This window comes from Eleutherodactylus coqui, chromosome 9 (assembly GCF_035609145.1).
Source record: "Eleutherodactylus coqui strain aEleCoq1 chromosome 9, aEleCoq1.hap1, whole genome shotgun sequence".
Taxonomy (NCBI): domain Eukaryota; kingdom Metazoa; phylum Chordata; class Amphibia; order Anura; family Eleutherodactylidae; genus Eleutherodactylus; species Eleutherodactylus coqui.
In genome coordinates, this window is record NC_089845.1 from 118507809 (window position 1) to 118521457 (window position 13649).

The following is a 13649-nucleotide window of genomic DNA, read 5'->3' on the forward strand; positions in this document are numbered from 1 at the left end:
CCATATGGAACCCCTTTAAAGGGGTATTCCCATCTCAGTGTTTCGTATCTTAGTTGAGAAACCTACAGTTGTTTCCCGACCACCTTACCAGTTGCTATACTGTTTCCATTACTACCACTCACTTCAGTTAGACTTATGGATACAGCGTTAAGACTCCAGCCTTGGCTGTTAGCATAACACTCGGCGAGGTGGGGAAACCGGCGTTGGTTTCTTATTTCGACCATGAGGTCGGGAGGGGTATAGTTTCTCCTTGTGAGGAGCGCCTAGTCAACAGGAGGCTTATAAGGCCCTACACACTACTTTTTAGTATGCAAATGGCAAGCTGGAACAATGCCTCTACATCGCCACCTATTAGAAGGTAAGATTCCTGCAAGTCAATGTCTGACCTTTTAACTAGTCTTGTAATATGACTGGAGAATATCGCCAAACTTTTCCCCAGAAGATCCAGCCATAAAACACTAAGATTGGAACACCAGTCTAGGTGGGGGCATAGATGCTGTTTCTCTATATAATGGCACAGGTTTCCTTCCCATTGTAAGCATTGTGCCACTTTTTTTTTTTAACCTACCATCTTGCATTGTTTTTATTCTAACCCGCTATAATCTCTTTAAACACCCATAACAGAATGTGTCATAAGCTCTCTTAACAAAGTTGTTACGAAACAGATCATTGTTGGCTGACCATCTGTTATAAATAAACACTAGACACTCGTTGGGTTGCAGAACGTCAGCATTTATTCATCGTAGAAAACTCAGCACTAGTTCCTTTTTTCCGCCCACGTACAGCGAATCCTGCTGCTTGAGCGTTTCCCATCAGCACATCCTCCAGGCAGAAGCATGACATCCTTATGCGCTGACAATGATGGCTGAATCTTAATTGAGTATTTGCACACTATACATATACGCGGCTGTTCATGTCTGTTCCTGCTGCCGGGGTCCGGGAGCTGCACATGGGAGGTTTAACGATCAACTGGGTGGCTAAAGCTCGTGGATATTGACGATGCATGGTGGCCTCCACAGGATTGTATTACGTTTTGCATTGCGCCTTGCTTATAGCGTTATATGGAAAAGGCTAATATTTAATTTATTCTGCTTTAGCTGCTCTTTTCCTCCAGCTCTTGGGTAGATGTAAATAATTAATGTGCAATATTAATATTAATTATTTTCGCATACACTCGGGGGTCTCTGCTCTTGAAGCTTTAAATTCTTTGTTTGCTCCAGGAATAATGTTGTTCCACATCTGTGTTCTTTTAATATACAGTGTTAATCCCCTCCAACCTACGTGCTAAAATAATTTTGGAAAGGAGTAGTATGCACGTTCCAATAACAGATCACTCAGAAATATTGAATCGTGGAAAACCTCCCTAAACTGTTATCTCACATGGGAGGCATCGGAAAATGGGATTAGCACTTCTACTCAAGTGAAGAATAAATCAGTCCAAGTAATCAGGGCTGCTTTCTGCGCTTATCACTCGGAGACTTAATAGTGTTGTCATTTTACTCTTGGTGCAAAATGTACTAAGTACATAGATTCCTGAGGCTTGTTTATGCATAGATTATGCTTTTATTTATGACCATCGTATTCAGTATCGTGTGGGGAATATGATTACATCTGTGCCTGTTAACTAGTTCAAGATTAACCTATGTCCCCATGTTTATAGGAGATATATATTACACACACTGTTTCCCCCAAAGTAAGACCCTGTCTTATAATAATTTTTGGCCCAAAAGAGGCACAAGGTCTTATTTTGGGGGAGGGAGGGGGATCTTATACTCACCTAGCAGGCACTGTCCGGGTCCTTCTCACTGGCCTCCGGCAGGCTTTCATGAAGTCCCCAACGCGAACGGCGCGTCTCTTGCTGGTTGATGTCATTCAATGAATGGCTGTGATTGGTTTACAAGCGCTGCCTCAGCCAATCAGAGCCAATACACGATGAACCAATCAGACCAATCGCTTGCTGGAGGAGGGGGGTATTCTAGCCCCGTCACCAACAAGAGATGCTCTGTTGGCATTGAGAACTGCACGGAAGCCTGCCAGAGCATCGGTGACCAGCAAGAGGAACCTGGGTGGCACCTGCTAGGTGAGATTTTTTTTTCATGTAGTGTAGCTAGGGATTATTTTTAGAGTAGGGCTTATAGTTCAAGTCCCCTCTTCCCCTGAAAATCAGGGTTGGGCTTCTTATCGGGGTTGGTCTTATTTTTGGGAAAACAGTTTATGCCTGTGGTGGCAAACAATGACTTTTAGTATATAATTCTCAAAAACCCTTTTCATTTAGTTAAATTGTTAAAAAAAAAACATTTGCACCTAACGAGATGTTGTTTTAGCCTGAAGCATGAAATCTGAAAAGAATATACATACCATTAGATATGAGAATTGTGAATTGATGATGCTAACAATATTTAAACCAATTTTAAAAAAACGAATTTAGAGCATCACTATCCAGCACTTTCCATCCTCTGTGACTCATTATTTAAACTTTGCACATGACCTAGTAACCTTGCTGACAGAAATTCTTGTATTCAAGCTTCTATTAATATTAACCCTTTCCTAGTAGATGGCCTTCTTTTTTTTCTTTATTATGTTTTAAAACTTATAAACTCCTATTATTTGTTATCTGCTGTGTATGGCAAAATTGAAATATTGGGTGCTGGAGGTTTTTACATGACCAAAAGAAAATAACACCGGAAAACTAACATATAGGCAAAAGTACATGAAATACTACATCAGGAAAATTAATATTTTGAAAAAAGCTAAGTCATAACCCTAATGTATATGTATGTGTAATATATATATATATATATATATATATATATATATATATATATATATATATATATATAAAATTATTATTTTTTAAGTGTAAAGAGATTTTGCTTATATTAGAGGTAACAGTTGTTACAGGTGTTGTTTTTCCACTTTAAGTACTACAAAGTTCCCTCCCCTCTTCATTTCCCTGCTCCATTCCCATCCAAACCCTCCCCCTTTCCCCTCTCCATTCCCTTCCAAACCCCTTCCTTTCTGATCTTCCTTTTCAACCCTCCCCCGTTCCTTGCCTCTCTTCCTGTTCAACCTTCCCCCGTTCCTTGCCTCTCTTCCTGTTCAACCCTCCCCCGTTCCTTGCCTCTCTTCCTGTTCAACCCTCCCCCGCTCCTTGCCTCTCTTCCTGTTCAACCCTCCCCCGCTCCTTGCCTCTCTTCCTGTTCAACCCTCCCCCGCTCCTTGCCTCTCTTCCTGTTCAACCCTCCCCCGCTCCTTGCCTCTCTTCCTGTTCAACCCTCCCCCGCTCCTTGCCTCTCTTCCTGTTCAACCCTCCCCCGCTCCTTGCCTCTCTTCCTGTTCAACCCTCCCCCGCTCCTTGCCTCTCTTCCTGTTCAACCCTCCCCCGCTCCTTGCCTCTCTTCCTGTTCAACCCTCCCCCGCTCCTTGCCTCTCTTCCTGTTCAACCCTCCCCCGCTCCTTGCCTCTCTTCCTGTTCAACCCTCCCCCGTTCCTTGCCTCTCTTCCTGTTCAACCCTCCCCCGTTCCTTGCCTCTCTTCCTGTTCAACCCTCCCCCGTTCCTTGCCTCTCTTCCTGTTCAACCCTCCCCCGTTCCTTGCCTCTCTTCCTGTTCAACCCTCCCCCGTTCCTTGCCTCTCTTCCTGTTCAACCCTCCCCCGTTCCTTGCCTCTCTTCCTGTTCAACCCTCCCCCGTTCCTTGCCTCTCTTCCTGTTCAACCCTCCCCCGTTCCTTGCCTCTCTTCCTGTTCAACCCTCCCCCGTTCCTTGCCTCTCTTCCTGTTCAACCCTCCCCCGTTCCTTGCCTCTCTTCCTGTTCAACCCTCCCCCGTTCCTTGCCTCTCTTCCTGTTCAACCCTCCCCCGTTCCTTGCCTCTCCTCTCTTGCTTCCCAACCCTCCAATTAGTCATAACATTTAGGGGCCCTTTAATATTCGTGTTTGTTGTTGATCTCTTTTGTAACTGGGTTGATTGCATAGTAAAGATGATCGAGGGTCTTATAAGACACTGCAAGTAACCAGCATCTGGCATGATCATTGGAACTGCAGCAAATGTTGGTATGGCTGCCTCCTAAATGGTTTACATGGTCCTCACTCAGCGTTGTGTATACATTGATCAGGATAACAGCACCTGTCTCTGTAGGGAGCTTAGCTGTCTGACAGCCAACTCCCCTCTCCTGCAGCTGCACAATTTTGATAGAACTGCAGACTCTGCAAAGACATTTAGAAAGTTCTCTGCAGAGTTGCAAACCATTTGGGCATTGGGTGACATTGGGCAGTCTGCAAGCAGGTAAAGGCTCTACTTCACTAATGGGAGTGGGTCAGGGTTGAGAGGCAAGTAATAAAGGGAACTTCTAATTTCATTTATGGCATATTCACAGGACATGTTGGACCTCAGGGGTGCTGTTTTGTTTTTTTTTTTACCATGGTTTTCCATTGAAATTTGCTTTTTTATTTTTCTAACTCCTAATTGTGTGAGCATAGCCTTATAGTGAATTCAGACGCTGTGGTTTTGCGGCATAGACTCATCAATGTACAGCACAATGCCTATTGATGGGATTTACATGGGGTAATCTATGCAGGGCGGGAGCAACGCAGGAAGCTAATAACTGCAGAGCACTAAGTAAAGTCTAAGAAGGTTGTGTAATTTTGGCAAGTCTTGCACGGCTCCATAAGATGCAGAATTCTTTTAAATGGCTCTATCAGATCTGCTTTACTGGAGATTCTCTTTATTACTGGCCTTGGTTATAGACTCCAGAATAGACAATTATTAGAGTTGTTCAAGCTGGAAACTTTTCTCCATAGGAGTGTCTTTGCCTGTCTTTACATGTCTTGTATTTGTCATCCTCTGGAGACTCAAGCTAACTTTGGATGAAAAGTGTTGAATTTGAGTTTGTAGGGTTTTCTGAGGGCAGTGATTTACATTAGCTCAGCTTGAAGATCTATATTCTCATGAGAATATTGTGGATTAATCAGTAGAATTAAATTACTGAACAAACAATTCTCCTGCTTTGTTAGGCAAGTTCCAGGGTGGTGGGGAGCGTTCCTTGGGCCTGCCTCCAGTGCACATCACTAATCCTGTTTATGGCGCTCATTAGTTGGACTCCTATTACAGAGGTGCAAATAAGTTTTTAAACTGGAAAGAGGAAATACCATTTACGTATATGTAGAATTAAAAGGCCTCTCCTGGTGATGCATGCTAGTTTATGCCTAGGACAAGGCCTGATAGGACAGTGCATGACTCAAGGATTCGGAGATGCCAAAGAGAGAATCCCCGTGTCATGTGTTGTCCCATCAGGTCTTACACTTTATTATTCCTAGTGCATCAGTTACTGCTGTAGAGTTACTTAAATCCATATATATAAAGGTGAATGAAGGCAGCTTTACACTGAGCAACTATCATTCATATAGTCACTCAGTCATTGAATCGTACCAATGGAAGTCGTCTGTTTGCTTTTCTATAGAGCGTTTATTTTCATTAGTTTGTCGATATATTGTTTGTAGAGTGGATTGCCACATAAATTAGCAAATCGTTAAAGTACGAATGACTGTAGCTTTACACCAGATGACTTTTGATCAACCAGCAACTAGCGAGTGGATTATCACTTGTCACCCTTTTGGTGGCCATGTTTGCATAGAACAACTATCATTTGGCTTTGTTTCTTCAAGCAATTATTCTGCAGTAGTCGACCCATGTAAAGCCGCCACAACTTTACTAATATATTGCTTTGCTTATCTAGTACTGATGCTTTTACCATCACATCCGTAAAATTGCTAAAAAGGATGTGGTTCTATAGAAACTATATACTCCTGGTCCTTAAGGCATTAAGTGTTTGATTCTTAGAAATTGTTATTAATTTTTTTTTCCAGCTCCCATGCAAATGTGCGTCCCCATGATGGCTGACAACCGATTCCGTCCACTACTTTAATGTGACATAGGTTAGCAATAAGTGGCAGGTAGAGTATCACTGCAGCATCAGACTGCAGGAGGTTTCTTTGCAGTTTACTACCATGGTGACACATGGCTCTGCATAGTCTCTGTAGATGCAAATCGGTAGGATTTTTTTTTAATGATTTACAAAATTGTTTCTTTTTCATTTTAGATACTTTCAAGCTTTACTTTTAAATTAACGTTAACTTTACAGCATCTTAGTTTGCCTCCCTATTTATTGGCCACATTGCTAGAAGGGAGGATCCAGTGGCTCTGTTGTCAGCGGACAGGACTGGCTATTAGCCTAATTGTAGCACGAGCAGTGTGTTTCATATGTTACATGATAAAGACTACAATTATAACCAGACTAATAAAATGTGTAACAATAATTTTCTCTCTTTTTAATCTAACTAGGAAATGCGACGTCTCCCCAAGCACCACGGCCTTCCTTCATGGACTACTTTGATAAACAAGACTCTAAAAATAAACCCCACGAGAACCACAACCAGAATGTCCATGACCAGTACCACATATCCAAGAATGTATTCCCAGACAACTGGAAGGTCCCTCCTGATGGCGATTTTGACTTTGTGAGTAATTAGTCTGTTTCATTTTGTTTAAGCATCACTTAGGGTATTTCATCTGTGGACCATTCAACTGGGAAAAGCTAAGACAGAGTGACTGGGGTCATACATGGCAGCAGAGGGCTTTCTGTGAGATGGTAGAAGCCTTGCCAACATGGAGATGAGCATGGTGTTCAAATTGACTGCAGCTAAAGGCAGTTTTATCATTGGCAGCAGTGTTAAATGGCTAAATGGTAATTAACACTACCAATAAAACTACTTTATCTCCAGTCAATTTAAAAAACATACCGATCCCCATGTTAGTGTGGTTTCAGTCACATTGTGGCCACAGCATGTGAACTTGCCAGTTTTACTGTCAAAATGATCTGAAATTAAGCAACTTTGCAATAGGTCTAAATTTTAAAAAATCCTGCTATTTTGGTTCTACAGCTAGTATGGAAACAAAGCATCTCCATGGTAACAGACCACAAACAAACTCTTTGTAGTCTGATCTTGCAGTCGTACAATCTTCTTTCTGTGCTCTACTTCTGGCTAACCAGTAGGGAACAAATAGAAGAAAGCATGGGACTGCAGAATTAGGGTTGACTCACAAGAGTGTATGAGTTACACTGTCATGCAGCAATATGCCGGCTCACACAGCGGTAATACGCTGCATTATGCGCACAACGTTTTCCGCATACGCTCGTGTGCGACGGCCCTGACACCACACAGTCTTAGTAGAGACCTCCTCTCCCAGCCGGAGGTTTTCTTCATTGATACTTCAGTGCCTGTTTGTATTACTTCTGTTTATTTTTCAATCCTCTGAAGAACTGAAACGTTCTACATTCCGTCTTGTTTTCCTTGCAGCATCTTATAAATAGTCCATATATGTTATAATGTTTGATTAAAAATAGACTTCTGGCGTTATGAGAAGGAACATCTGTAAGTAAAGATCACTTTCTTGAGGAGAGCCACAGTTTTGCATATTCAATTGTCCATTTTTTGGGAAAAACTATAAATATTTGAAACCCCTGCCATACTGGTGATGAAACATTTATGAGAACTTTACATAATGCAGAGATTACAAACTTACATTAACCTTTCTTGTATAAAGTGCAGAGTGTGTAGAAGATCTGAGAGGCGGAGGAGAACATGAACATGCAAATAGCCTATTACCTAAACACTTATTACCAGGCTGCCACCCTTGATGTTTCATCTTCTGGCTCTGCACACAGAGCTGTCATCACTCACACACAATCGCATTCTGTACTTGTTAGTTATGGCATTAAATATATGATTTGCAGCCCCTCAGCTGCTATTTAAAGGGATCAGTGCAGTGTTTATAGAACTTGCACAGAGCGGATATCAACAGAAACCGTGGAAAAGAAAATAATAGTTTTATCTTAACATTGGTGTTCTGTTTGTAACCTTAGTTGTGGTGCATGACCTGATTAGACAAAACTTCTGCCATTTATTGTACAGACGGATGTGTCAGATGTTGGACCTGGTGCAAGAGATTAACGGTGACCAGCATCCTATTCTGAATTTAAGTGGGAAACTATTTCCCAGTGAATGAAAATATTCCACTATAGAGAAAGAAGGACTAGTGATTTAAGTGGGCTTTTGTAGGCATTGCGTTACTCGGAAGAGAGTTCACTTTAATAATGGATCATAGGACTTTATTTAAAATAAGCTAAATCACACCACCAAATGGCCCAGCACACATCAGGAAACTAGACGAACATAAACATACAAACACCCAAAGAACATACAGGACAGGGGGTAGGTATATCACCTTATCGTGGTGATCCACTATACCAATGTTAATTACCGTTCCCTTAATAGATTTACAGGTACGGTTATATTACTATTTATACAGTGGTAATAACGGTATAAATTTTATTTCAGAAGGCTAAGGATGATAGACAAATAATATTTAATCGACGCGTTTCTACGGCCCTGATGTAATAAGTGAGCCGATTCATCAGGATCAAGACGAATAGCCTCTGTCTTTTGTATTCAAATGCCCCAAATGAAGAATGGTTTGTAGGGCTTATAACACTTATATGTAGTAAGTTCGTGATTATTTATATTGTCCTTCTAGAGGTACAGGTGGTCGGCGCCTGCGACCGATAATACCACTGATTAAGGCCGCCTGCACACGAGCGTTCCGGATTCCACTAGCGGATTTTCATGCGCGTATGGTACCTAAATGTGCTTGCGGATAGGTGCGGATGCGTGAAAAATCACGCGCGGATATACGCAGATGTGTTGCGGAAAAAAACGCGCAGAAAAATCCGAAAGACACCCTTATTGTAAACCCAACCCCTAGAGAACTGCCCATTCCCTGGAAAACAGCTTAAAAACCAACACCCAGACTCAGTTTTGTCCCTCTTGCTTGTGCGAGCACCGTTAAATTATTCTGGCAACATGCTTTCACCCGGTGAGCAGATGTCTTTGTGGGCATGGTTGATCCATGTAACTTTTTTCGGACGTACTATAAAAATACTATATAAGTGTGGTAACGTAGTAATCATACTGACCCATAGAATAAAAATATCGGGTCGTTTTTGTTGCACTTTGCGCGCTGCAGAAACAGGACGCACCGAAAGATGGTGGAAAGTCTTTTTTTTTCTCTCCGATTACAATTTTTAAAGGTTTTTCAGTAAATTATATGGTACAATAAATAGTGCCATTGCAAAATACAACTCGTCCCGCAAAAAAATAACAAGCCCTCATACAGCGACGTCGATGGATAAATAAAGGAACTACGATTTTTTAGGGAGTAGGGGGAAAAAAAGGAAAAAAGCTCCGTCACTAAGGGGTTAAAAGTGGGGATGGAAAAAAGCACAATAAAAGCAAAAGTAAAACTGCTTGGCCACTAAGGGGTTAAAATGAAAAAAAAAGTACATTTGACGCAATAGCGAATAATACTCACACAAGTTCTTCTGTTCTGCTTCTACTGCGTTCGTCCACGCATCCCCATAAACCTGCGCGGACAGTAGACGCCAGGATTGTTCCTTTCTGTTCTTGTCGAGGTATTCTGGGGAGTTACTGTCCCATAGGCTGGGGAAGTCCTGCATGATTGCCACAAGTTTTCCCATGTCGATCATTATGGCTTGTGGCAGGCTGGTGTCTGCTGGCTGCTCTCTGGTAGATGAGGGGACTGAAAGGACAGATCTGCAGTTGAAATGTGCCTGTGAAGCTCTGTGCTGTGTGTTGGGACGCCTCCTACCATGCCTACTTCCTGTAGTCATAGCAACCAGTGACTCCATCCGCAGCTGCACTGCGGATGTACTCCGTGAAAAAACGCACCCATTCACTTGTATTGGAGGCTTCACGCGCATGATCTGACCAAAATTAGAACAGGTCGCAGATTTTTTCACGCGCGTGAAAAAACGCGATACACATCCGTCCGTCTGGGGACAACTGCGGATCCTCATAGGAGTATATTGGCTGCGGTCTGGGGCGAATTATGTGCCTAAAATCACGCGCTTGAAATTCTGCTCGTGTGCAGGCACCCTTAGGCCGCCTGCAGACGAGCGGGTCGGATCCGGCAGCGAGAAATCTCGCCGCGCGATCCGACCCCAGAGCCTGCAGGGACGAGCGCGTACTCACCCGCGCCTGGCGGCCCCGGCTCTTTCATGTGCCGGCTGCCGCGCAGCCGGCGCATGCGCAGACCGGAGCCGGCGGCCAGGTGAGTGCGTGCACCGCAGAAAATTAGAACATGCCGCGGTTTGTTTGCCGTGTGAGATTTCGCGCGGCCAAACCGCGGACGTCTGCATAGGAGTGCGTATTGTAATGCACTCCTATGCAGACTTTCAGCGGCGGAAATCCCGCGGGAAATCCCGCGGCGGGATTTCCGCTCGTCTGCAGGCGGCCTTATACTGTATTTAACATAGTGGTATATTTGCCTGGGCATAGAATTGCCTGAAGTGTTTCTAGTACTTGTGATGGAGTAGTTCAGAGGGTTAAGGAGTGTAACTCAATTATATGGGGATAGCCCCTCTTTTTGCGATCAGAGCCGATGTTACCACTTGCATCAAATATGTGGATGATGTGGTATTTGATGCTTATACACGCATCTCCAAAGTGTTTATGCCCAATGGCTAAAGATCGCACTGTTTAATGTATCAGTGTAAGAGTGCTCTGTTTTTAGGCTAGGAGGACTGATAGTCATCAGAGCATCCACTTAAGATAGTACAGATAAAGCCCTGAGAAATTCAGATAACATATCTCTCAGTTTTGGGCAATCTGTGCTTCTCTAGTTGGAAGTCCGGATGTGCATTCACGCCCTAGAGTTGGTAGAAACTATACTTGATTGTAGCCTCCAGCAAGAGCCCTGCACTCCTCAAACACCTCTATGTCTGCACTTCACGGCGTCTTAGCCCTTACTGACATCCCTAAAGTCCTAAGTTATATTTTAATAATAGAGCAGATTATCTAATCTAATATTTCTGGGGCACTTTTACAGTGAAATTGTATTTCATTTAAAGGACCCCACCTGTCCCAGTGACGACCATAGTAATGGATCATCAACCGCTTACTTGGTATATTATGAAAGACAGAAATGCCAGAATTACAGGGTGGTTTTTAGCGCTGCAGCCTTTTAAGTTTCATATAAGACACTGATCAGGGAAGGAGCGTCAAAATGCGGATTTCTTTTCTAGGTATGGTGCTGAAGTAAGGCCTGTTTCACATAGGCTACAAAATCGCAAGATTTTGTAGCAATGCAACATCGCTACAAAACTCATGTATGTAAAGCCCACGGTTTCCAATAAGTTCTTTCACATGAGAGATGTTTTGTAGGCTGAAAGAACCCATTGAAATTATGAGCCTTACATACATGCGTTCTGTAGCGATGTCCCATCGCTACAAAATCTTGTGATTTTGTAGCCCGTGTGAAAGAGGCCTAAGGATGTCTGAGGAAGCATCAGCTTCCTCTTAGGCCAGACTCCCACGACCGATAGATAGTACGCGGCTTAAAAATTGCAGCATTTTATTAGTGTAGTGAACTGCCTATCCCTGCGTGTTATCATGTTTTTACTCACATATGCCTGCGCGTGTTCAGCGTATTTTACGCTTGCTGTCCTGTACTGGCTTCTTGGTTTCTTATTTTTTTTCAATTTACTTCTTATGCCTTCTACCAACATAGGTTAAAAAACACAAAACCTTGAAATAAGCAATGTAATAGCGTATGTACTGTGTTTTGAGTCAGGAACGCTATCTTTTCTCCTTAGGGAGAGCGCCTACAAAGTGAGTGAGGAGACTTATAAGGCCATTCATGCTTTTATGGGTAATATGCAAATAAGGGAGATGGAGCAATACCTCTGCAGTGCCACCTATTGAAAGACAGCCTTCCAATAGATGGCGCTGCAGAGGTATTGTTCTATCTCCCTTATTTGCATACTGTTTCGAAAGCACCCATAAAGAATAAGGCTCTTACACTCATAATAAGCAGTAAAATAGAATATGCTGCGTCGTTCTTCTTTTTTTTGTACGCGCATAACATACTCAATAAATATATGCAAGTGTAACAATGAACATCAATGTACTTTCATTGACACCATTTACCACGTATTAAGCCACTTATTACATAATACGCAATGAAAATACGTTCATGTGAGCCTGGCGTTAAGGAGGGAGAAATGTGAAGAAGTACATTTTTTTTTCTTTTAACATTGGTGTTATGCTTGTAACCTTAGGGAAGCTCACACGGGCGTATTTTAATAGTGTGTTATGCGCACATAATTTGTGGTCAATGGAGTCCACTAAAGTACATTGATTTTTATTGATCCATTCACACTTGTGTATATATTTTGCTTATATTATGTGTGTCAAAAAAAAGTAGCGTGTTTTCTTTTACTGCATATTACGTGCTATGGAGCCCTATTCTCTATGGCCGCGTGCAAAATGTGGTACATAGGCAATTGCATTGCGGATGTGCAGCGATATGACTTACCTGCACTGGTGGAGCTGCAGCATGATGTCTGCTCTGAGGGTATAATAGGCAGATCAGTAGCTATTCAATGATTTTATAGAGGCCCTGTAAAGTATTGTAGGAGTTTTCACTTCTATAAAGGATCACACAGCAATCAGTAGGTATTGATTAAGGGACTGTGCAGAGAATGTGTTTGTGGACTTAAGGACTTTCTTCCTTTTGCCCATGTAAAGATGCAATGCTTTCAATAAACGCCATATTGTTTTCAGCAAAGCACGGTCTATTGCTCCCTTGAAATCCCATGCTTCACAGAACCCATTCTACAAAGCTTTCCTAGAACTAATCCTATAAGAGAACTTATAATTTTGTTGATTTTCCATTGACTTCTTACTGCGGAAACACAAAGCATTGCTGCCAAATAAGGAAAAACTGAATATAAGAAATGCGGCTTTTTTTTTTGCCTTACATTTGCAGCACGTTTATTGATGGGGAAAAAGTTTTCAGATTTGAATGAAAATGTAGTTTATTAACAGTACTTTGCATTTACTAGTAAAATAATAATAAAAGAACTAAATAAAATGTTCAGTAATTATATAAATACTTTTGCTTTATTTATCTTACGTAGAACCTGACTTTTTAAAATCTCCATTCAAATCTAAAGCACAGGTTTTATTGCTTATGTTGACTTTGGAGCAGTGTTCCCCATGCTTTTCAGCCTTGGGGCACCCCTTAGAATTTTTTTTTTACCTCCAGTTATCCCTACCAAGTATTATTTTATTTATTTATTTTTACAAAAAATAAACTAAAAACACTTCCCTCTTGTTGTATAATGACATCCAGAACTTCATCGTCTCTGAAACCTTTTTCTCCCACCCAACAGTATACATGTGACCAAACGTCTGTCACCCCCTACCCAGCAATATATGTGACCAAATCTCTCTTTCCCCTTCTCCAGCAATATTATTGGTGCCCAATTTCCTTTCTCCCTCCTGAGCAGTATACAATGTCGAAACATCCCTGTTCTCTCCTGGGGAGAGAGGTTTGAGCTTTCTTATACTGTCCTTTAGTCGGTGGACATCTGAAATGCAGTACACTTGCCTGAGTGGGAGCGCTCCACCCTGACATAACAGCAAGCGACTGTGCATTGCGGGGTGAAGCTAGCTTGCGGCACTTTCCATTCATTCGACTTGCCATAATGCAAAGGGCCATATCGGCACTAT

At 42.2% G+C, this 13649-nt stretch overlaps 1 protein-coding gene across 1 annotated transcript in view; it reads left to right on the top strand.

Moving 5' to 3' along the window:
• Positions 1-13649, top strand: part of STK3 (serine/threonine kinase 3) — a 213020-nt gene that overhangs the window by 135271 nt on the left and 64100 nt on the right. Inside the window, exon 10 of the mRNA XM_066578398.1 lies at positions 6340-6515. Within this exon, the coding sequence (XP_066434495.1) occupies positions 6340-6515 (176 nt within the window). The remainder of the gene's footprint in view (positions 1-6339; positions 6516-13649) is intronic.